Raw genomic sequence first — 22,987 nt, 5'->3', positions numbered from 1 at the left:
GATCTGGCACACACCTTGTTTCCGTTGAACAAGCTTTTGGAGAAACACTCCAGATGGGACTGGTCGGCTGCATGCCAACGTGCTTTTGAAGTTTCTAAGCGGAAGCTGTTGGCGTCACGCATGCTTGTGCACTATGACCTCCAGAAGCCTCTCACCTTGGCTTGTGATGCCTCACCCTATGGTCTGGGGGCGGTACTATCTCACATCTTACCAGATGGGTCAGAAAAACCAGTGGCATTTGCCTCCAGGTCTTTGACAAAAGCAGAAAGCAATTACTCACACATTGACAAAGAGGCTCTTGCGCTGATATGGGCAATTAAGAAGTTTCATCTTTACCTGTATGGTAGGGAATTCACCATACTGACGGACCATAAACCACTCCTTCAGATCTTTAGCCCTGACAAAGGCATCTCCCAGACTACTGCGGCCCGCCTCCAATGCTATGCCCTATTCTTGGGGGCATACAGCTACAAAATTCAGTATCGTGGTCATGATGCCAATGCTAATGCGGACGCTATGTCCCGACTGACAGGGAGGTCCATGGACTCTTCTCCACCGGTCAAGAGTTGTCGTTACACCAGCCTGTCCTTCTTGTCTTCTGGGGAGATAGCAGCCCATACAAACAAGGATACCTTTCTGAAAACAATACTCTCCTGGGTACGTTCCGGTTGGCCTGCAACTGTCACACAGGAGTATGAACCTTATTTCCGTAGGCGTATGGAATTAACTGTGGCTGGCAACTGTGTTTTATGGGGAGACCGAGTGATCATTCCACAGACCCTCCGGAGACACATTCTGGACTTGCTACATACTGGTCATCCCGGGAGCACACGTATGAAACAAAAGGCCAGAGGCTATGTGTGGTGGCCAAACCTAGACTCAGATATCACAACATATGTGAATGCTTGTGCTGGATGTGCACAAACGGCAAGAGACCCTCCTCGAGGGTGCGTCCAGCCCTGGACTTGGCCCACGGTTCCTTGGTTTCGCCTACACTTGGACTTTGCAGGCCCGATCAGAGGACACACCTTCTTGATCATAGTGGACGCCCATTCAAAGTGGCCTGAGGTAATTCCTGTTACTCAGCCAACGACTAAGGCAACGGTTTCCATACTGTTACATCTCGCTGCTACGTTTGGATACCCCAGAGAAATCGTCACAGACAACGGTGCACAATTCACCAGTCAGGAGTTTCAGCATTTCCTGACTGCCCACAACATCAAGCACAAGTTGACCGCACCTTACCACCCGGCTACAAATGGTCAAGCAGAGCGGTTTGTGCAGACTTTTAAACGCTATTTCAAAGCTACAGTGGCTGCAAGTAAACAACAGTCCCTGTCACCCCAGCAGCTGGACTCCTTCCTTTCTGCTTACAGAAACACACCACATGCAACCACTGGGAAAACTCCAGCAGAACTCCTTCTGGGGCGGCAGCCATGGACTGTTTTGGATATGCTCCGCCCTCAAACAGTCCAGGAACATGTACTACAGTCCCAAGACAAGATGGTCCAACACAATGAGCTCCCCCGATTCACAGCCCAACAAAAGGTATGGGCCCGATCTTATGGGGCTTCCAACACCCGTTGGCTTCCTGCTGTCATTGCAGAGACCTTGGGACCCAAGATGTACAAGGTCCGCCTGGAAGATGGTTCCATTTGCAGACGTCATGCGGACCAACTGCGTCCTCGTTCTCAACTGCCCGAATCCCTGATGCCGGCTGAACCACCAGTATCTCAAGGATCTGCTCCCAGCGAATCAGGATGCACAGAGACTGATGATTGTGGGGACTCTGAACTTTTGAACTCAGCTCCAACAGAGCCCTCCAGCTCTGGTCCGGAGGTCTGTTTACCCTCTGAGCTGGGGGATCCCTTCTTGGCCCTGCCGGTACCCATTCCGGCCAGCCCTGTTTCCTCCGGTCCCGAATCGCTGGATGCCCGGCCTCAGCGACACTGTCGCCCTCCTGACCGGTTTCAGTTGCAAGAGCGGTTACGAGACTTTCGACGGGGCCGACGGAAGTGATCCGATGACATATTAACCCCGCAAGCTTGAAGTCCCGTAATTCTCCTGTGTTTGGAGGACTGTTATTGGACAGTTAGCAGTTAATGTTTTGTGCCTGTTATTGTTTTGTTGTGTTTTTTTTTTTTTTTGTTTTTTGTTTTTTTTTAGGGATGGATGGAAGGTGTTATACCTGAAGGGTTTCACATGTACTGGCACTTTAAGGCTGGCTCCACCCAGCAGCGATGACAAGGGTCAAGGGGCATAGTAGCCATCTTAGAGAGACCACATGTAGGAAGCAGAGAGATATGTAATGTCCTGAGATGCATGTTGCAGTGTACAGGCTGTACTGAATAAACATCCATTGTTCCAGCCCAGAGTCTTGTCTTCCTCACAACACAGAGGATATAACAGTATCTCTGTGATGTGTCCCCGTGATGTGTCCCCGTGATGTGTCCCTGTGATGTGTCCCTGTGATGTGTCCCTGTGATGTGTCCCCGTGATGTATCTCTGTGATGTGTCCACCGTGATGTGTCCCGGTGATGTGTCCCGTGATGTGTCCCTGTGATGTGTCCCCGTGATGTGTCCCCGTGATGTGTCCCGGTGATGTGTCCCGGTGATGTGTCCCGATGATGTATCCCTGTGATGTGTCCCCGTTATGTGTCCCCGTGATGTGTCCCCGTGATGTATCTCCGTGATGTGTCCCCGTGATGTGTCCCGTGATGTGTCCCGTGATGTGTCCCTGTGATGTGTCCCCGTGATGTGTCCCCGTGATGTGTCCCGTGATGTGTCCCCGTGATGTGTCCCGTGATGTGTCCCGTGATGTGTCCCTGTGATGTGTCCCCGTGATGTGTCCCCGTGATGTGTCCCGGTGATGTGTCCCGTGATGTGTCCCCGTGATGTGTCCCGTGATGTGTCCCGTGATGTGTCCCTGTGATGTGTCCCGGTGATGTGTCCCGGTGATGTGTCCCTGTGATGTGTCCCGGTGATGTGTCCCGGTGATGTGTCCCCGTGATGTATCTCCGTGATGTGTCCCCGTGATGTGTCCCGTGATGTGTCCCGTGATGTGTCCCCGTGATGTGTCCCGTGATGTGTCCCGTGATGTGTCCCCGTGATGTATCTCTGTGATGTGTCCCGGGATGTGTCCCTGTGATGTACCCCCGCGATGTGTCCCCGCGATGTGTCCCCGTGATGTATCCCGGTGATATGTTCCCGTTATGCGTCCCCGTGATGTGTTCCGGTGATGTGTCCCCGCAAAGTGTCCCCGTGATGTGTCCTGGTGATGTGTCCTGGTGATGTATCTCTGTGATGTGTCCCCGTGATGTGTCCCCGTGATGTGTCCCTGTGATGTGTCCCGTGATGTGTCCCTGTGATGTATCCCCATAATGTATCCCGGTGATCTGTCCCGGTGATGTGTCCCGGTGATGTGTCCCGGTGATGTGTCCCTGTGATGTATCCCCATAATGTATCCCGGTGATCTGTCCCGATGATGTGTCCCGGTGATGTGTCCCGGTGATGTGTCCCGGTGATCTGTCCCGGTGATGTGTCCCGGTGATGTGTCCCGGTGATGTGTCCCTGTGATGTGTCCCCGTGATGTGTCCCCATGATGTGTCCCCGTGATGTGTCCCCGTGATGTGTCCCGGTGATGTGTCCCGTGATGTGTCCCCGTGATGTGTCCCGTGATGTGTCCCGTGATGTGTCCCTGTGATGTGTCCCCGTGATGTGTCCCTGTGATGTGTCCCCGTGATGTGTCCCCATAATGTATCCCGGTGATGTGTCCCGGTGATCTGTCCCGGTGATGTGTCCCGGTGATGTGTCCCGGTGATGTGTCCCGGTGATGTGTCCCGGTGATGTGTCCCGGTGATGTGTCCCGGTGATGTGTCCCTGTGATGTGTCCCCGTGATGTGTCCCGGTGATGTGTCCCGGTGATGTGTCCCGATGATGTATCCCTGTGATGTGTCCCCGTGATGTGTCCCGTGATGTGTCCCGTGATGTGTCCCGTGATGTGTCCCCGTGATGTATCTCTGTGATGTGTCCCGGGATGTGTCCCTGTGATGTACCCCCGCGATGTGTCCCCGCGATGTGTCCCCGTGATGTATCCCGGTGATATGTTCCCGTTATGCGTCCCCGTGATGTGTTCCGGTGATGTGTCCACCGTGATGTATCCCCGCAAAGTGTCCCCGTGATGTGTCCTGGTGATGTGTCCTGGTGATGTGTCCCCATGATGTGTCCCCGTGATGTATCTCCGTGATGTGTCCCCGTGATGTGTCCCCGTGATGTGTCCCCGTGATGTATCCCCATAATGTATCCCGGTGATCTGTCCCGGTGATGTGTCCCGGTGATGTGTCCCGGTGATGTGTCCCGGTGATCTGTCCCGGTGATGTGTCCCCGTGATGTGTCCCGGTGATGTGTCCCGGTGATGTGTCCCCGTGATGTGTCCCCGTGATGTATCCCCGTGATGTGTCCCGGTGATGTGTCCTCGTGATGTGTCCTGGTGATGTGTCCCGGTGATGTATTCCCGTGATGTGTCCCGGTGATGTGTCCCCGTGATGTGTCCCCGTGATGTATCTCTGTGATGTGTCCCCGTGATGTGTCCCGGTGATGTGTCCCCGTGATGTGTCCCCGTGATGTATCCCCGTGATGTGTCCCCGTGATGTGTCCCTGTGATGTGTCCCCGTGATGTGTCCCCGTGATGTATCCCCGTGATGTGTCCCCATGATGTGTCCCCGTGATGTGTCCCTGTGATGTGTCCCTGTGATGTATCCCCGTGATGTATCCCGGTGATCTGTCCCGGTGATGTGTCCCGGTGATGTGTCCCGGTGATGTGTCCCGGTGATGTGTCCCGGTGATGTGTCCCGGTGATCTGTCCCGGTGATCTGTCCCGGTGATGTGTCCCGGTGATGTGTCCCGGTGATGTGTCCTGGTGATGTGTCCCCGTGATGTGTCCCGGTGATGTGTCCCGGTGATGTGTCCCTGTGATGTATCCCCATAATGTATCCCGGTGATCTGTCCCGGTGATGTGTCCCGGTGATGTGTCCCGGTGATCTGTCCCGGTGATCTGTCCCGGTGATGTGTCCCGGTGATGTGTCCCCGTGATGTGTCCTGGTGATGTGTCCCCGTGATCTGTCCCGGTGATGTGTCCCGGTGATCTGTCCCTGTGATGTGTCCCTGTGATGTATCCCTGTGATGTGTCCCCATTATGTGTCCCCATGATGTGTCCCCGTGATGTATCCCGGTGATCTGTCCCGGTGATGTGTCCCGGTGATGTGTCCCGGTGATGTGTCCCGGTGATCTGTCCCTGTGATGTGTCCCTGTGATGTGTCCCCGTGATGTGTCCCCGTGATGTGTCCCCGTGATGTGTCCCGGTGATCTGTCCCGGTGATGTGTCCCGGTGATCTGTCCCGGTGATGTGTCCCGGTGATGTGTCCCGGTGATGTGTCCCGGTGATGTGTCCCGGTGATGTGTCCCGGTGATGTGTCCCGGTGATGTGTCCCGGTGATCTGTCCCGGTGATGTGTCCCGGTGATGTGTCCCGGTGATCTGTCCCGGTGATCTGTCCCGGTGATGTGTCCCGGTGATGTGTCCCTGTGATGTGTCCCCGTGATGTGTCCCCGTGATGTGTCCCGGTGATGTGTCCCGGTGATCTGTCCCGGTGATCTGTCCCGGTGATCTGTCCCGGTGATGTGTCCCGGTGATGTGTCCCGGTGATGTGTCCCTGTGATGTATCCCCATAATGTATCCCGGTGATCTGTCCCGATGATGTGTCCCGGTGATGTGTCCCGGTGATGTGTCCCGGTGATGTGTCCCGGTGATCTGTCCCGGTGATGTGTCCCGGTGATGTGTCCCGGTGATGTGTCCCTGTGATGTGTCCCCGTGATGTGTCCCCGTGATGTGTCCCTGTGATGTGTCCCCGTGATGTGTCCCGGTGATTTGTCCCGTGATGTGTCCCCGTGATGTGTCCCGGTGATGTGTCCCTGTGATGTGTCCCCGTGATGTGTCCCCGTGATGTGTCCCGGTGATGTGTCCCTGTGATGTGTCCCTGTGATGTGTCCCCGTGATGTGTCCCGTGATGTGTCCCGTGATGTGTCCCTGTGATGTGTCCCCGTGATGTGTCCCTGTGATGTGTCCCCGTGATGTGTCCCCGTGATGTGTCCCGGTGATGTGTCCCTGTGATGTGTCCCCGTGATGTGTCCCGGTGATGTGTCCCGATGATGTATCCCTGTGATGTGTCCCCGTGATGTGTCCCGTGATGTGTCCCCGTGATGTGTCCCGTGATGTGTCCCCGTGATGTGTCCCGTGATGTGTCCCGTGATGTGTCCCCGTGATGTATCTCTGTGATGTGTCCCGGGATGTGTCCCTGTGATGTACCCCCGCGATGTGTCCCCGCGATGTGTCCCCGTGATGTATCCCGGTGATATGTTCCCGTTATGCGTCCCCGTGATGTGTCCTGGTGATGTGTCCCCATGATGTGTCCCTGTGATGTATCCCCATAATGTATCCCGGTGATCTGTCCCGGTGATGTGTCCCGGTGATGTGTCCCGGTGATGTGTCCCGGTGATGTGTCCCGGTGATCTGTCCCGGTGATGTGTCCCCGTGATGTGTCCTGGTGATGTGTCCCGGTGATGTGTCCCCGTGATGTATCCCCGTGATGTGTCCTCGTGATGTGTCCTGGTGATGTGTCCTGGTGATGTGTCCCCATGATGTGTCCCCGTGATGTATCTCTGTGATGTGTCCCCGTGATGTGTCCCGGTGATGTGTCCCCGTGATGTGTCCCCGTGATGTGTCCCCGTGATGTGTCCCCGTGATGTGTCCCTGTGATGTGTCCCCGTGATGTGTCCCCGTGATGTATCCCCGTGATGTGTCCCTGTGATGTGTCCCTGTGATGTATCCCCGTGATGTATCCCCATGATGTGTCCCCGTGATGTGTCCCTGTGATGTGTCCCCGTGATGTGTCCCCGTGATGTATCCCCGTGATGTGTCCCTGTGATGTGTCCCTGTGATGTATCCCCGTGATGTATCCCGGTGATCTGTCCCGGTGATGTGTCCCGGTGATGTGTCCCGGTGATGTGTCCCGGTGATGTGTCCCGGTGATGTGTCCCGGTGATGTGTCCCCGTGATGTGTCCCGGTGATCTGTCCCGGTGATGTGTCCCGGTGATGTGTCCCGGTGATGTGTCCCCGTGATGTGTCCTGGTGATGTGTCCCCGTGATGTGTCCCGGTGATGTGTCCCGGTGATGTGTCCCGGTGATGTGTCCCCGTGATGTGTCCTGGTGATGTGTCCCCGTGATGTGTCCCGGTGATGTGTCCCGGTGATGTGTCCCTGTGATGTATCCCCATAATGTATCCCGGTGATCTGTCCCGGTGATGTGTCCCGGTGATGTGTCCCGGTGATCTGTCCCGGTGATCTGTCCCGGTGATGTGTCCCGGTGATCTGTCCCGGTGATGTGTCCCGGTGATGTGTCCCCGTGATGTGTCCTGGTGATGTGTCCCCGTGATGTGTCCCGGTGATGTGTCCCGGTGATGTGTCCCCGTGATGTGTCCTGGTGATGTGTCCCCGTGATGTGTCCCGGTGATGTGTCCCGGTGATGTGTCCCTGTGATGTATCCCCATAATGTATCCCGGTGATCTGTCCCGGTGATGTGTCCCGGTGATGTGTCCCGGTGATCTGTCCCGGTGATCTGTCCCGGTGATCTGTCCCGGTGATGTGTCCCGGTGATGTGTCCCCGTGATGTGTCCTGGTGATGTGTCCCCGTGATCTGTCCCGGTGATCTGTCCCGGTGATGTGTCCTGGTGATGTGTCCCCGTGATGTGTCCCGGTGATCTGTCCCGGTGATCTGTCCCGGTGATGTGTCCTGGTGATGTGTCCCCGTGATGTGTCCTGGTGATGTGTTTCGGTGATGTATCCCCGCGATGTGTCCCCGTTATGCGTCCCCGTGATGTGTTCCGGTGATGTACCCCTGTGATGTATCTCCGTGATGTGTCCCTGTGATGTATCCCCAGGATGTGTCCCGGGATGTGTCCCCGTGATGTGTCCTGGTGATGTGTCCTGGTGATGTGTCCTGGTGATGTGTCCCGGTGATGTGTCCCGGTGATGTGTCCCGGTGATGTGTCCCTGTGATGTGTCCCGGGATGTGTCCCTGTGATGTGTCCCCGTGATGTATCCCTGTGAGTGTGAGGCCTTAGGCGACCGCCTAATTTGCCTGATTAAAGAGCCGCCTCTGCCAGCCGTACTCCAAAGAAGTCATGGATTCCGTACACTGCATTGATGATGAAGACCAGAAAGCAGCTTTTCATCAGTTTCTCCCTCTGTGACCCCCTCATATACACTATATACCGTAGATCCTGCCTCGTGGGCCAGTAAGTTCATCTTTTGGAGGAATCGCTGAGTTGGTTCCCATGGGATATTTATGCAGTATATTCAGTTTATAATGTATTATGCCACCCTATAGGGCCACTCCGAATATAATACCTAGCGTTATTTTCCAGCAATATAAGCCCTACCCCAAAAATAAGCCCTAGTTTAAAATGTTTGTAAAATCCTTTAACCCACTCTATTACAGTAGTATACTGTATAATGTACAATGTGTGTGTTTCTGTAATATAAATGCGGGGAGGAGAGCTCCGGCGGGTCACAGAAGCGCAGAGCGGCGATATAACAAAAGGTATTTGGCACAATTACCGTATTTATCGCGGTATAACGCGCTCCCGCGTATACCGCGCACCCCTAAAGTGGCCCCCAATCCTGTGGAAAAAAAGTTTTTTTGTACTTACAGTTTTGGTGTCTTGCGCGGCATCCATCGGCGGCCTCGTCGGGTCCGGCGTCCCTCTGCGGCTTCGGGTGTCCTCTTCGGCGGGTCCTGGCTCCGTCTTCGGCGGGTTGGGTGTCCTCTTCGGCGGGTCCGGTGTCCTCTTCGGGGGGTCCGGTGTCCTCTTCGGCGGGTCCGGCGTCCTTCTGCGGCGTCCTGCTCGTTTCCCGCGCCGAGTTTGAATACTGCGCTGACATATACAGAGCGCAGTACACTCGTGTATTGTCGGCAATGCTCGGCTACCCGCGCTGACGTCCTGTACATCCAGGACGTGAGCGCGGAAGGAGCCGAGACTGCCCGACTATACCCGAGTGTACTGCGCTCGGTATATGTCGGCGCAGTATTCAAAACTCGGCGCGGCAAAGTGGGTATCGGCGCATACCGTGCACCCACGATTTTGCCCTGATTTTCAGGGCAAAAAAGTGCGCGGTATACGCCGATAAATACGGTATATTACAAAAACGCACATATTGTACATTATCTAATACTGTAATAGAGTGGATTATAGGATTTTACAAGCATTTTAACTCAGTTCACACTGGGGATTCCTGACAGGCAGGGAGAGAGGGAGAGAAGACAGCACATTACATGGTAAGACCTACCCCGAAAATAAGCCCTACTGTGTCTTTTGTTGCCAAAATTAATATAAGACCCGGGTTTATTTTCGGGGGAAACACGGTACATCTGTGCTATCCAATCGCACATCTTTTGTTTTCTGGATTTAATTACTTTGTTTCACTTCAGGCTCCACCCAAGAGGATCCCACTGAGGATGTTATGTATGAGAATTTCACCGGTCTACGGCCCCCCAGAGAGAAGATACCACCTCCGGCACCCGCTATAGGTAGAGGCCATCAGCTGAAGGCAGGTGAGGCGCAACGTTGTGCAGTACTTGTATCTGTCATCAAATGTGCAATATAAACTCTGCTAATTACACCAATCCGAGATGTTATTACAGAAAGCACATAATAATAACCTCCCAATATAATAGAGTAATCTGTGTCCTCTTTGGACGTTCTATGGGTGGATTTTTTTCACTTTACATTGTGCTTTTTGGCTGAAGTTTGTCTTCCTGTTGTAACACCCTCCCGAAAGGAAATATTAGTTATTCTGGACAAACCGTCCTTCTTATAGGTCTCCCAACAGCGCCTCTCTTCTCAGATCTGGAGACACCTAAATAACGAGGTACGAGAGGCAGTTTGTGCGTTCGGAAGGTGTCTGATTTTACTGAAAAAGTCATGCAGTATATATTGGCTACAGAACAAAAGAGGGGCTGTTTTATGGCTACGTGCAGGGCTCGAGTCCTGCGGGCGGGAACGGCGTCCCTGCACTTTTTTCACAGCAGGAACGCCGTTCCCTTTGCAGGACAAGAGCAGCCGAGAGCAGCCCGAGCCAATCCTTCACAGCATCGCCGCATAGTGAAGGATTCGACTCGAGTCACTGTCAGGAGCAGGCGAACTGAGCCGAGCAGACTCGGAGCTCCTCCTCCAGGCTCCGACCTCGCCTGTCCTTCAGTACGTGGCTGGCGGTTGCATGTGACATCACGTGGAGGCGGAGTCACACAGCAACGCTAGGGTGACCCCGCGTCTCCTCTCCTCACACCATCACACGCGCTCTGCCCTGACACTGACAGATTGACACTGTGTGCAGCGAGCTGTAAAAAAAAGCCCCTTTTGTACCCTGCTATAATAATATATATATATATATATATAGATTGACCAGCCAGGCCAGCACTGAGGCCAGCCAGCCAGCACCCTGAGGCCAGCCAGCCAGCACCCTGAGGCCAGCCAGGCCAGCACCCTGAGGCCAGCCAGGCCAGCACCCTGAGACCAGCCAGGCCAGCACCCTGAGACCAGCCAGGCCAGCACCCTGAGACCAGCCAGGCCAGCACCCTGAGACCAGCCAGGCCAGCACCCTGAGGCCAGCCAGCCAGCACTGAGACCAGCCAGGCCAGCACTGAGACCAGCCAGACCAGCACTGAGACCAGCCAGGCCAGCACTGAGACCAGCCAGGCCAGCACTGAGACCAGCCAGGCCAGCACCCTGAGACCAGCCAGGCCAGTGCCAGTATTTTCTGTGAAATATATATGCATACTATGAGCGTATAATTAATAATTGTTTGGGGGAGTGGATCTTGGGTGGGAGTTCCCACACTTTTTTCCCCAGGACTTAACCACTGGTTACATGACTACGAAACAAAACAGGTTTTGTTTATCACTTAACAGAAGATGGATACCTGGTCATAAAGCGTTGCCTGAGGTTAAAAACAGGATTCCAGGCTTGACTAACAACAACATAATGGGGGGGGGGTGTTGTTATACAAACATTATTACATACCATACAGATACACTGAGACCAGCCAGGCCAGCACCCTGAGACCAGCCAGCCAGCACCCTGAGACCAGCCAGGCCAGCACTGAGACCAGCCAGCCAGCACCCTGAGACCAGCCAGCCAGCACCCTGAGACCAGCCAGGCCAGCACTGAGACCAGCCAGCACCCTGAGATCAGCCAGGCCAGCACTGAGACCAGCCAGCCAGCACCCTGAGACCAGCCAGGCCAGCACTGAGATCAGCCAGGCCAGCACTGAGATCAGCCAGGCCAGCACTGAGATCAGCCAGGCCAGCACTGAGATCAGCCAGGCCAGCACTGAGATCAGCCAGCCAGCACCCTGAGATCAGCCAGGCCAGCACCCTGAGATCAGCCAGGCCAGCACCCTGAGATCAGCCAGGCCAGCACCCTGAGGCCAGCCAGCCAGCGCCCTGAGGCCAGCCAGCCAGCGCCCTGAGGCCAGCCAGCCAGCGCCCTGAGACCAGCCAGCCAGCGCCCTGAGACCAGCCAGCCAGCGCCCTGAGACCAGCCAGCCAGCGCCCTGAGACCAGCCAGCCAGCGCCCTGAGACCAGCCAGGCCAGCACACTGAGACCAGCCAGGCCAGCACTGAGGCCAGCCAGCCAGCACCCTGAGGCCAGCCAGGCCAGCCAGCCAGCACCCTGAGGCCAGCCAGGCCAGCCAGCCAGCCAGCACCCTGAGGCCAGCCAGGCCAGCCAGCCAGCACCCTTAGGCCAGCCAGCCAGCACCCTGAGGCCAGCCAGCCAGCACCCTGAGATCAGCCAGCCAGCACCCTGAGATCAGCCAGCCAGCACCCTGAGATCAGCCAGCCAGCACCCTGAGATCAGCCAGCCAGCACCCTGAGATCAGCCAGCCAGCGCACCCTGAGATCAGCCAGCGCACCCTGAGATCAGCCAGCCAGCGCACCCTGAGATCAGCCAGCCAGCGCACCCTGAGATCAGCCAGCCAGCGCACCCTGAGATCAGCCAGCCAGCGCACCCTGAGATCAGCCAGCCAGCGCACCCTGAGATCAGCCAGGCCAGCGCACTGAGACCAGCCAGGCCAGCGCACTGAGACCAGCCAGGCCAGCGCATTGAGACCAGCCAGGCCAGCGCACTGAGACCAGCCAGGCCAGCACTGAGACCAGCCAGGCCAGTGCCAGTATTTTCTGTGAAATATATATGCATACTATGAGCGTATAATTAATAATTGTTTGGGGGAGTGGATCTTGGGTGGGAGTTCCCACACTTTTTTCCCCAGGACTTAACCACTGGTTACATGACTACGAAACAAAACAGGTTTTGTTTATCACTTAACAGAAGATGGATACCTGGTCATGAAGCGTTGCCTGAGGTTAAAAACAGGATTCCAGGCTTGACTAACAACAACATAATGGGGGGGGGGGGTGTTGTTATACAAACATTATTACATACCATACAGATACACTGAGACCAGCCAGGCCAGCACCCTGAGACCAGCCAGCCAGCACCCTGAGACCAGCCAGCCAGCACCCTGAGACCAGCCAGCCAGCACCCTGAGACCAGCCAGCCAGCACCCTGAGACCAGCCAGCCAGCACCCTGAGACCAGCCAGGCCAGCACTGAGACCAGCCAGCACCCTGAGATCAGCCAGGCCAGCACTGAGACCAGCCAGCCAGCACCCTGAGATCAGCCAGGCCAGCACTGAGATCAGCCAGGCCAGCACTGAGATCAGCCAGGCCAGCACTGAGATCAGCCAGGCCAGCACTGAGATCAGCCAGGCCAGCACTGAGATCAGCCAGGCCAGCACCCTGAGATCAGCCAGCCAGCACACTGAGACCAGCCAGGCCAGCACCCTGAGGCCAGCCAGCCAGCACCCTGAGATCAGCCAGCCAGCACCCTGAGATCAGCCAGGCCAGCACCCTGAGATCAGCCAGGCCAGCACCCTGAGGCCAGCCAGCCAGCACCCTGAGGCCAGCCAGCCAGCGCCCTGAGGCCAGCCAGCCAGCGCCCTGAGGCCAGCCAGCCAGCGCCCTGAGGCCAGCCAGCCAGCGCCCTGAGACCAGCCAGCCAGCGCCCTGAGACCAGCCAGCCAGCGCCCTGAGACCAGCCAGCCAGCGCACTGAGACCAGCCAGGCCAGCACACTGAGACCAGCCAGGCCAGCACTGAGGCCAGCCAGCCAGCACCCTGAGGCCAGCCAGGCCAGCCAGCCAGCACCCTGAGGCCAGCCAGGCCAGCCAGCCAGCACCCTGAGGCCAGCCAGCCAGCACCCTGAGGCCAGCCAGCCAGCACCCTGAGGCCAGCCAGCCAGCACCCTGAGATCAGCCAGCCAGCACCCTGAGATCAGCCAGCCAGCACCCTGAGATCAGCCAGCCAGCACCCTGAGATCAGCCAGCCAGCGCGCCCTGAGATCAGCCAGCCAGCGCGCCCTGAGATCAGCCAGCCAGCGCGCCCTGAGATCAGCCAGCCAGCGCGCCCTGAGATCAGCCAGCCAGCGCGCCCTGAGATCAGCCAGCCAGCGCGCCCTGAGATCAGCCAGCCAGCGCGCCCTGAGATCAGCCAGCCAGCGCGCCCTGAGATCAGCCAGCCAGCGCGCCCTGAGACCAGCCAGGCCAGCGCACTGAGACCAGCCAGGCCAGCGCACTGAGACCAGCCAGGCCAGCGCACTGAGACCAGCCAGGCCAGCGCCCTGAGACCAGCCAGGCCAGCGCACTGAGACCAGCCAGGCCAGCGCCCTGAGACCAGCCAGGCCAGCGCCCTGAGACCAGCCAGGCCAGCGCCCTGAGACCAGCCAGGCCAGCGCCCTGAGACCAGCCAGGCCAGCACCCTGAGACCAGCCAGGCCAGCACTGAGACCAGCCAGGCCAGTGCCAGTATTTTCTGTGAAATATATATGCATACTATGAGCGTATAATTAATAATTGTTTGGGGGAGTGGATCTTGGGTGGGAGTTCCCACACTTTTTCCCCCAGGACCACTGGTTACATGACTACGAAACAAAACAGGTTTTGTTTATCACTTAACAGAAGATGGATACCTGGTCATGAAGCGTTGCCTGAGGTTAAAAACAGGATTCCAGGCTTGACTAGCAAAAACATAATGGGGGGTGGGGGGGGGGGTGTTGTTATACAAACATTATTACATACCATACAGATACATAGAGATAAAATACAAGAGGGAATGTACAGTTAAAGTGTTTGTAAACCCTTTGTTGCTACTTCTACCTGTAGGTAAGCCTAGAATAAGGCTTTCCTATAGGTAGTGGAAATATCTCCTAAACATGCGACGTTTAGGAGATATTTCACTTGTAGTCCGCCGAAAATGTTAACGGCGCATGCGCTGGGAAGAAACGAAACTCCGTGCATTTTCTTCCCTAGCGTGTGCCGACATTTTGGTGAACGGAGAGTTCCCCTTTTACATCTGAACCCGCAGAGTTCCCCTTTTACATCTGAACCCGCAGAGTTCCCCTTTTACATCTGAATCTGCAGAGTTCCCCTTTACATTTTAATCCGCAGAGTTCCCCTTTTACATCTGATCCGGCAGAGTTCCCCTTTTACTTCTGAATCCGCAGAGTTCCCCTTTTACATCTGAATCCGCAGAGTTCCCCTTTTACATCTGAATCCGCAGAGTTCCCCTTTTACATCTGAATCCGCAGAGTTCCCCTTTTACATCTGAATCCGCAGAGTTCCCCTTTACATTTAAATCCACAGAGTTCCCCTTTTACATCTGAACCTGCAGAGTTCCTCTTTTTCATCTGAATCCGCAGAGTTCCCTTTCACTGTAAGGAGGGCTCTACAGAGTCTGATGTAAGGGAGAACTCTGGGGACTCTGACATAAGGGATGCTCTGGAAACCCTGATTTAAGTGGGAAGACTGACTACTCTGAAGCACAGAGAGGACTCTGTTGTAAGGGGGAACACTGTGGCCTATGGTGTAAAGTGGAACTGTAATATAAGGGGTGCTCTGAGAACCCTGACTTACCTTAGTGTAGGCAGGAGAGAGAAGGGAGGAGACTTCAGTCACAGACAGGAATGGATGGTGAGCTCACTCACCCCTTGGCAGTCAGCACCTCTCATCCAGATGTATCTGAGGCTGCTGGACTTCAAATTTCCGGCCCCTACTTTCCTTTTCTGGGATTGGAATGTGGGCAGACACAGAGGGGAAGGGGCAGAAGGAAGAGGAGCAGAATGAGCCCTCTCTCCTCTCCCGTCTGTATGTGGGGGGGGGGGTTTAGTGTTGGCTTTGGGCAGTGTGAAAGAGACACCCTCAGCTTAGACAACTGGAGGCAGCAACCCTGCTGGGAGGCCAGAGTCCAGTGTGAATTGCATACTCACGCCGATTCACAAACATACGCGCGCCCGGCGTTTAAGTTTTACGTCGTTTGCATTCGTCGCTTTCTGCGTAAGGCTGCTCCTGCTATTAGGAGGCGCAGCCAATGGTAAGTATACACGTCGTTCCCGACGTGTATTTACGTTGTTTGCGTAAGTGAATCGTGAATGGCGCTGGACGCCATTTACGTTCACGTCGAAGCAAATGACGTCCTTGCGACGTCATTTACCGCAATGCACGTCGGGAAATTTTCCAGACGGAGCATGCGCAGTACGTTTGGCGCGGGAACGCGCCTAATTTAAATGATCCACGGCCCCCTACGGGATCATTTAAATTAAGCGCGCTTACGCCGGCCACTTTTCCGAAACGCCCCCGCAAATTAGGGAGCAAATGCTTCGTGAATGAAGCGTAGCTCAAGTAATTTACGGAGGCGTAGCGTAAAAACGGTACGCTGCGCCGCCGTAGTAGTGCGCTCCCCTACTTGAATCTACCCCAATGTCCTCCAATGTTCTACCCCAATGTCCCCCAATGTTCTCCTGGTAAAAGTTGGTTGCGACCCGTGTCTTCATCAGACCCAGTGCTATGCTTAGAACAGGCCAACCAACATACAGGCAGTGGCCTGACGTAGGAGGACCTTTGTGTTTTGGACGTATTTCCCCACCGCCATGTTAGACTTGTAAGACTGGTGGAAATATGGAGCAGACGGTGGGCATTGGGTCTGACACACCAGGAAAGATCAGCCTTTGTATCGCTATTGGCGCTCACATTACTTTGGGAAGTCTTTTTGGTGACTGGTGTGCAGAAGGATATCTCTTACATCTGATGAAGGTCTTCTGATGGTCTGGGAAGTAATGCCTCTCTTCTTGTCTCTTAGGCCTCCAGAAGTGGTCTCTGCACCTTTCTTTGGTCCTCCTGCTGCTCTGTCTGGTTTCATTGGCAGCTCTCATCGGCTTGACTGTGAAATGTAAGTACCGTATATACTCGAGTATAAGCCAAACCGAATATAAGCCGAGGCACCTAATTTTACCACAAAAAAATAGGAAAACGTATTGACTCGAGTATAAGCCTAGGGTGAGAAATACAGCAGCTACTGTAAGTGGAAAAGAGGGTCAACAATGCCCATTTGCAGCCTCACTGTTCCCATTTGCAGCCTCACTGTGCCCATTTGCAGCCTCACTGTGCCTCACTGTTCCCATTTGCAGCCTCACTGTTCCCATTTGCAGCCTCACTGTGCCCATTTGCAGCTTCACTGTGCCCATCTGCAGCCACACTGTGCCCATTTTCAGCCTCACTGTGCCTTACTGTTCCCATTTGCAGCCTCACTGTGACCATCTGAAGCCTCACTGTGCCCATTTGCAGCCTCACTGTGCCCATTTGCAGCCTCACTGTGCCCATTTGCAGCCTCACTGTGCCCCTTTGCAGCCTCACTGTGCCCCTTTGCAGCATCACTGTTCCCATTTTCAGCCTTACTGTGCCCTTTTGCAGCCTCACTGTGCCTCACTGTTCCAATTTGCAGCCTCACTGTGTCCATTTGCAGCTTCACTGTGCCTATTTGAACCCTTACTGTGCCCATTTGCAGCCTCACCGTGCCCATCTGCAGCCTCACTGTGCCCATCTGCAGCCTCACTGTGCCCATTTTCAGCCTCACTGTGCCCATTTTCAGCCTCACTGTACCCATTTGCAGCATCACTGTGCCTCACTGTGCCCATCTGCAGCCTCACTGTGCCCATTTTCAGCCTCACTGTGCCCATTTGCAGCATCACTGTGCCTCAATGTACCCATCTGCAGCCTCACTGTGCCCATTTTCAGCCTCATTGTGCCTCACTGTACCCATTTGCAGCATCACTGTGCCTCACTGTGCCCATCTGCAGCCTCACTGTGCCCATCTGCAGCCTCACTGTGCCCATCTGCATGCCTCACTGTGCCCATCTGCATGCCTCAGCCTCACTGTGCCCATACGCTGTGACATGCAGTCTAGTCGGCGGCCGTCCAGTGTAACAAAGCCCCGCCTCCTCCTCGTCCGTGACGGAACACTGACTCCGTTTCCCAGCAGTGAGTCAGTATTCAGCCTATCACGGATGAGGACGAGGAGAAGGCGGGGCTTTGTTACACTACACGGCCGCCGACTAGACTGCATGTCACAGCGCCGGGAGATCATAAGGCTGCAGATGGGCACAGTGAGGCAGAGAGACTCGAGTATCAGCCGAGGGGGGCTTTTTCACCACCAAAAAATGTGCTGAAAACCTTGGCTCGAGTATATACGGTAATTCCCCACATTATTAAAGTCATTTTAAGGAAAAGCATCACAAACAAACAAGTTATACTTACCTGTTCTGTGTAATGGTTCTGCACAGGGAAGCCTCGATCCCCCTTCCTGTGTGTGGGCCCCCCCCCCCCCCCACCGGACCCACGCACAGGAAGGTCCCATCAACAAAAACTTGGTGGTGATCAAACACCACCTAATGAAAGCTCTATTTGTATGAAAAAAATTATATCAATTTCATTTGGGTACAGTGTTGCATGATCGCGCAATCGCCAATTAAAGTAGCACCGTGCGGTATAGCAAAAAATGTCCTGGTCATAAGAGAGCTAAATTCTTCTGGAGTTCAAGTGGTTAAAGATGCTCATTGTAAGAATCTACATACAGGGCCGATCCTAAAGGGTCACAGACGCCTGGGTGCAGAAATATTTCTGGCGCCCCCACATGGGCGTGGTCATCTTACCAACTCCGCCCCTTTACAAATGTTTCTATGGCAACGATTCGAACACAGAGATGTTCCCCTAACACAGACAGGGAGAACACGTCAGGCACGGCTGATCACGATGTAAACAGGAAGAGCCGTTGATCGGCTCTCCTCACTTGCCTGACAGACACGAGTAGAGGAGAGCCGATCGCCGGCTCTCCTGACAGGGGGGGTTCGCGCTGATTGTTTATCAGCGCAGTCCACCCTCGGATGCCAACACTGGACCACCAGGGAGTGCCCCCCCGGTTGCCAAATGGAGCAAAAAAAAACAATAAAACAAAAAAAATAAACACAATCGATGCCAATCAGTGCCCACAAATGGGCACTGACTGACAACATGGGCACTGACTGTAATAATGCCCAGCAATGCCATCAGTGCCACCTCTTAGTGCCCATCTATGCCCAGTGTCCACCTATCAGTGCCCATCTGTGCCACCCATAAGTACCCATCAGTGCCACCCATAAGTGCCACTCATCAGTGCCGCCAAAGTGTGCCCAGTGCCGCCTATGAGTGCCCATCAGTGCCGCCTATGAATGCACATAAGTGCAGCATACCAGCGCCACCTATCAGTGCCGCCTCATCAGTGCCCATCAGTGCCGCCTCATCGGTGCCCATCAGTGCCGCCATATCAGTGCCCATAATTGAAGAAGAAAGCTTACTTATTTACAAAAAGAAATAACAGAAAATAAAAACTTAATTTTTTTCAAAAATGTTGGTCGTTTTTTAGTTGTTGCGCAACAAATTAAAATCGCAGAGGTGATCAAATACCACCAAAAGAAAGCTCTGTTTGTGGGAACAAAATGATAAAAATTTCATTTGGGTACAGTGTAGCACGACCGCGTAATTGTCATTGAAATTGCGACAGCGCTGAAAGCTGAAAATTGGCTTGGGCGGGAAGGTGCGTAAGTGCTTGGTATGGAAGTGGTTAAACAAAGTTTTGTTACTCCCTTTTCCCCATTCCTCTGAGCTGGATATTCACCAACAAAGCCCGTTGCAGTGTTACGGCTGACTTTGTCTTCCTGTCTGTGTGCAATGTGCAGCAGACTCCCACAGACTTCTAGAGAGCCAAGAGACAGATTGGGTCTCGGAACTTCTCCAAAGTCTCTTTGTCTCTTAATACATCAGTCTGTCTGTGTCACATGTTGCAGATGTCCAACAGTCCAATGATTTCCAGAAGTCGGTGACCGATCACGAGACAATGAGCGGCAGTATGACTCGGAGCCTCAGGAGTGGAGAGGACCTCCTGGAATCGGTGAAGAAGAAGCTGGTGATCACCGAGAGTGACCTGGAGAAGACCCGTCTGGAGCTGGAGACGGCAGTCCAGGGTATTGTGGATCTGAACAGCTCTCTGCTGCAGTGCAAGTGGGAGGAACATAATTCTACATCTGAAAGACGAGCAACGGAGGAAATGTTAAGAGACACAAGAACTAAACTGGACAAGTATGAAAAAGGTATCTCAGGTATTCAAAACAAGAAATCAAAAATTATTGTATCTGTGCTATTTTGAAAACAAGTAACACAAATGAAAATTAATACAGCGTGTCACGAGTAGCCGAAAGAAGCCAAAAGTGACTTACACCAACGGATCTTAGGCTGCAATCTCCCGCCGGCCGCTAGGTGGCGCTTCGGTTTTTTACGCGACGAATATGCAAATTCTGATTTCCGCCGATTCAGAAACGAACGCCCGCCCGTCGCTTTTTTTTTTTACGTCGTTTGCGTTCGGCTTTTTCCGGCGTATACTTACCCCTGCTATATGCGGCGTATCCAATGTTAAGTATGGCCGTTGTTCCCGCGCCGAGTTTTGAATTTTTACCTCGTTTGCGTAAGTCGGTCGCGAATACGGATGGACGTAATTTACGTTCACGCCGAAACCAATGACGTCCTATCGACGTCATTGGGAGCAATGCACGCCGGAAAAATTCACGGACGGCGCATGCGCATTTAAATCGTCGCGGGGACACGCCTGATTTAAATGCTACACTCCCCCTAGCTGCGGAATTTGAATTCCGCCGGGGGAGTTACGATCCGCCGGCGCAAGTTTCGAGGTAAGTGCTTTCTGAATACTGCACTAGCCTCTCAAATTTGCGCCGGCGGATCGTAAATCAGATAGATAGATTACGCGGATCTAAAGATCCGCTAATCTATCTGAATCTAGCCCTATAACTTTTGCGCAAACCAATCAATAAACGCTTATTGCGATTTTCTTTTTTCTACCAAAAATATGTAGAAGAATACGTATCGGCCTAATCTGAGCAAAAAAAAAATAGTTAAAAAAAAAAAATTGGGGATATTTATTATTGCAAAAAGTACAAAATATTGTTTTTTTTTTCAAACTTATCGCTCTATTTTTGTTTATAGCGCCAAAAATAAAAAACGCAGAGGTGATCAAATACCACCAAAAGAAAGCTCTATTCGTGGGGAAAGAAGGATGCCAATTTTTTTTTTTGGGGGCCACGTTGCACGACCGCGCAATTGTCAGTTAAAGCGACGCAGTGCTGAATCGCAAAAAATGGCCGGGTCATTTGGCAGCCGAATGGTCCGGGGCTTAAGTGGTTAACCTCCTAACAAATATTTTTTTTTTAGAACAAGATGGCTTCTGCTCTGTGCTAATCTATGATTAGGAGTTTTAATCATATTGATCCTTTTAATAGTTCTGACAGAATAAAAGAATGAACTTGTCACAATGTTTCAACTTGCAGGAATCTCCCAGAATCCCTCACATCATTCTCTATAATGAATCATCTCTTTGAGATTCTTCTATACAGGCATACAGAGACTTTGCTGATGATGCTAAAAAAGCGCAGAAATGTTTAGATTTATTTGTACCGTATTTATCGCGGTATAACGCGCTCTGGCGTATACCGCGCACCCCCAAAGTGGCCCCCAATCCTGTGGGAAAAAAAGATTTTTTGTTGTTTTGTACTTACAGTTTTGATGTCTTGCGCGGCGTCCATCTGCGGCCTCGTCGGGTCCGGCGTCCTTCTGCGGCCTCGTCGGGTGTCCTCTTCGGCGGGTCCGGCGTCCGTCTTCGGCGGGTCGGGCGTCCATCTTCGGCGGGTCGGGCGTCCATCTTCGGCGGGTCGGGCGTCCATCTTCGGCGGGTCGGGCGTCCATCTTCGGCGGGTCCGGTGTCCATCTTCGGCGGGTCCGGTGTCCATCTTCGGCGGGTCCGGCGTCCTTCGGCGGCGTCCTCCCGCTCGTTTCCCGCCACGACTTTGAATACTGCGCCCGCATATAGCGAGCGCAGTACACTCGTGAATCTTCGGGCAGGCTCGGGCGCCTCTCGCACTGACGTCCTGTACGCTCAGGACGTCAGGACGTCAGTACGAGAGGCGCCGAGACTGGCCGAAGATTCACGAGTGTACTGCGCTCGCTATATGCGGGCGCAGTATTCAAACTCATGGCGGGAAAGCGGGTATCGGCGTATATCGCGCACCCACGATTTTGCCCTGATTTTCAGGGCAAAATAGTGCGCGGTATACGCCGATAAATACGGTAATTCTTTATAAATAAAATAAAAATACTTAGGCCTGGATTCACAAAGCACTTAGGCCGACATATCTCGAGATACGCTGCGTAAGTGTAAATGTGCGCCGTCGTATCTGTGCGCCATGCCCACAAAACTAGATACGCCTGAATACAGGCTTCCTACGACCGACGTAACTTGCCTACGCCGTCGTATCGTGGGCGCATATTTACGCTGGGCGCATTTTCCACTCCCATTGATTTCCTATGCACATATGCAAATTAGGGAGATACGCCGATTCACGAACGTACTTGCGCCCGGCGCATAATATATGCGGTTTGCGCAAGTCGTACGTCCGGCGTAAAGTTATTCCCCATATAGGAGGCGCAAGTCATGCTAAGGTATAGACCAGGGAACAGCCGTCATATCTTAGGGAGTAATTCCGACGTGATTCTGAGCATGTGCACAGGGATATGTCCACGGGGCGGCGCATGCGCCGTTCATTTTAAATACTTCTATGACGCTTGGCCCATCATTTGCATGGGGTCACGCCTCATTAACATGGCTCACTCCCACTTCCACTTACGCTGGCTTACGCCGAGGCAACCCAGCGTATCTTTAAGGCCCCATACACACGAGAGGATCCATCCGCTGAAAAATCTCAGCGGATCGGTTTCAGCGGATAGATCCCCTGGTGTGTACGTTCCAGCGGATATTTATCCGCGGATATTTCCGATTTCCAGCAGATAAAAATTTGTAGACATGCTAACAAATCTATCCGCTGGAATAGGCACCAGCGGATCGATCCGGTGGTCTGTACAGACTCACCGGATCGATCCGTCCGAACCCTTCCCTCGCATTGCGTCGTAATGATTCGACGCATGCGTGGATATCCTTATATGACAGCGTCGCGCACGTCGCCGCGTCATCATCGCATCGACGGCGCGACACGTCACCGCGATGGGAATTCGGCGCGGATTTCAATCCGATGGTGTGTACACTCCATCGGATTAAAATCCGCAGAGGATTTATCCGCGGATACGGTCCGGCGGACCGTATCCGCGGATAAATCCTATCGTGTGTATGGGGCCTAAGAGTGAGTGGGAGCGAGTGCTTTGTGAATCCAGTGCTTGCATCTGTGCGCTGCGCCGGCGTAGCGTAAAAGAGATACGCTACGCCGGCATAAATATGCGCCGATGTCTGTGAATCCGGGCCATAATGGATGTTTTTATGGGATAAAATATCTTATTATCCTGTATAATTTACCTTTTGTTGGGGACTGTGCTAAAAATACCTATAAAAGTAACAAGGAATTGACACCCCTCCCCTCAGAAAATCATTTACTATT

At 53.7% G+C, this 22,987-nt stretch overlaps 1 protein-coding gene across 1 annotated transcript in view; it reads left to right on the top strand.

The window, feature by feature from the left end:
* The window catches only part of LOC120924713 (C-type lectin domain family 12 member B-like), a 53,916-nt gene that overhangs the window by 16,592 nt on the left and 14,337 nt on the right, over positions 1–22,987 (top strand). The window contains exons 2-4 of the mRNA XM_040335728.1: positions 9,544–9,666; positions 16,303–16,392; positions 19,322–19,624. Of these exons, the coding sequence (XP_040191662.1) occupies positions 9,544–9,666; positions 16,303–16,392; positions 19,322–19,624 (516 nt within the window). The remainder of the gene's footprint in view (positions 1–9,543; positions 9,667–16,302; positions 16,393–19,321; positions 19,625–22,987) is intronic.

The sequence above is a fragment of the Rana temporaria genome, chromosome 1 (assembly GCF_905171775.1).
Source record: "Rana temporaria chromosome 1, aRanTem1.1, whole genome shotgun sequence".
In the NCBI taxonomy this organism is placed as follows: domain Eukaryota; kingdom Metazoa; phylum Chordata; class Amphibia; order Anura; family Ranidae; genus Rana; species Rana temporaria.
Note: the sequence above shows the minus strand (reverse complement) of the source record. Positions and strands in the feature narration are given on the sequence as shown.